General features: G+C 36.2%; 1 protein-coding gene across 1 annotated transcript; it reads left to right on the forward strand.

Moving 5' to 3' along the window:
* The first annotated feature begins 470 nt into the window (after nucleotides 1-470).
* On the forward strand, nucleotides 471-1208 carry LOC110882859. Its single transcript, XM_022130767.2, has one exon. The coding sequence runs from the start codon at nucleotides 613-615 to the stop codon at nucleotides 1093-1095; it is 483 nt and encodes a 160-aa protein (XP_021986459.1). The 5' UTR covers nucleotides 471-612; the 3' UTR covers nucleotides 1096-1208.
* Nucleotides 1209-2307: the final 1099 nt, after the last annotated feature.

Here is a 2307-nt window from a genome sequence, read left to right on the forward strand (position 1 = left end):
AACCCTTTTGTGGAATCAAACCCAGGACCTATCGATCTCAAAGCTTTATCCCACCCTTAAGATGCCACTAGGCTATAAAGCCATGGGCAATTTATACACATTAGTACATTACAATTTACCAACGTTCAACGGTTGCAATAAGTAGTAACATTTACATAAAGTTAGAAATCAACAACGTTCAACGGTTGCAAATAAAGTAACATTTACATAAAGTTAGAAATCAAAGCTAACCTTTACAAAATATACAAAAGCGAAACAATAATTTTAAAGCATAATGACATTTACTATAACTTTCTCATTACGAAAACAAATAATTTTAAAGCATAACTCATATCAAATTCTAAGAACATTAATATTATAAATCTTATCGTATTCTTTCATTTTCCTTTTAAACACAAATAAATAAATTTAATTAATTTCTTTCCTTTTTCTTTTTCGTCATAAATTATTCAGGAAACGATAAATTGTGATCATTCCCACATGCATAATGTATGCTTCAGTCTTCTCTCTCATTTCATCAACAATGGTGATTTCAATGTTGCATGGTAGCTGATTGATTATCTATCGTTTGAATCTATTCAAGTTCAAACCTTACTATATCATTCAGTAAAAATGGATGGTGGCAAACGACGTCGTTGGCCGTCGTGGAAGACCCTCAAACGGCGGGTCGGCTGGAACCGAATCAACCTTCTCTCATTTTGCGGGTCATCAAAATGGGTTCTGGATACCGATGCCGGAGAACAACCGTTCTTATTCTCCGGCGATCAATCGCCGTCAGCGTGGGACACAACAACTCCGGGATCTCTCATTGGTGGTGGCGCCACCATGAACCTTGCAACTGCATTGGCTGCTGAACGCCGAAAAGTACACGTGGAGTCCACTGATTGGATGATAGTTAAGGTGGCGCATGACGGCGATGATGTCGGAGGGGGGATTGGTACGCTGTGTTGCTTGTGCACGGAGAGAAATAAGGGTGCGGCGTTGATCCCCTGTGGGCATACCTATTGTAGGGCGTGTTCTAGAGGGATGTGGTCGAAGCGGAAGGCGTGTCCTCTTTGTAACCGTTCGATTACGGATGTTCTTGAGATTTTGTGAATTTGTGCTGTAGGTGATAATTGTTGGAAGAATATGTGCGTGTAAAAATTACAGATTGAATATCTGGAGGGGGTTGTTCAGAACATTCGCTTTGGTTTTTAATAATATGCCCCTTTTAGGGTGGCACTTGTTTTCCAAAATTCGATTATTTCATAAAAGTTATTATTATTATTATTATTATTATTATTATTATTATTATTGTTATTATTATTATTATTATTATTATGGTGGTATTTTGTAATTAGTGAGATGATTTTATAATATAAATCTAAAGCACATTTATAAAAACTATCAACAAATGTTGACTGAAAATTACTTCTTTTCAAATAGCTATGTTTCCGTAGGAATATTGTTATAAGACCACCCGTAGTGGGGCGTGATTTTTAGAAAAAAATTGAAAAAAAACGCCTCAAAACGCCCCTCCCCCCACTACACCGGGCGTTATAAAGCGTTTTTTGAATGGTTTGCATGTTAGGCGTTTTATTTAAAACGCTCAAGTGCTCATAATGTGGCCAATGAGAGTTTTCTTCAGTCTGACAACCCCACTTTTTTTTAATGATTGCATTGTTTCCTTTTTTTTTTAATGATTGAATGGGGGTTATTGGCATAATGCCCCACTACGCCATTTTTGCTATAATGCCCTAACGCTGACTAGGATGCCACGTGTCGGATAATGCCCCATGTTGGGGGCATTATGTTTGTTTATCACTACACATGGTCTAAGCATCATCATGATCATAGATTAAAATACTAAGGGTAAATTACTTTTTGAGTCCTTGTGTTTTAGGGGTTTTAACTAGTTGAGTCCAAAAGCAAAAAGTTTAACGACCTGAGTCCCTATAAGCATTTTCTTTAACCATTTGAGTCCAATTTTCTAACACCGTTAGATTAATCTGTTAGTTTTTAATGAAAAGACTAAAATGCCCATTTCTTTAAAAAAAATAATAAAAAAATAAATAATATACTTATCTTATCTCTCTCTCACACACTCAACATCCCCTTTCTCTCTCTTCTTCCTCTCTCTAAAGATTGCCATTACAGAACACCATAAATTCAATCTCAAACCCAAATTACCTGCCTCGAACTAATTGTGTTCGACTTCGATTGAAAATTACCAGCCTTGAACTAATTGTGTTAGAGATCCAATCAATAACGATCCAAAAAACACAGCAGAAAACAGTAATCAAGTTAGAGGAAAACATACCAGAATTG

Source organism: Helianthus annuus, chromosome 10 (genome assembly GCF_002127325.2).
Source record: "Helianthus annuus cultivar XRQ/B chromosome 10, HanXRQr2.0-SUNRISE, whole genome shotgun sequence".
NCBI lineage: Eukaryota > Viridiplantae > Streptophyta > Magnoliopsida > Asterales > Asteraceae > Helianthus > Helianthus annuus.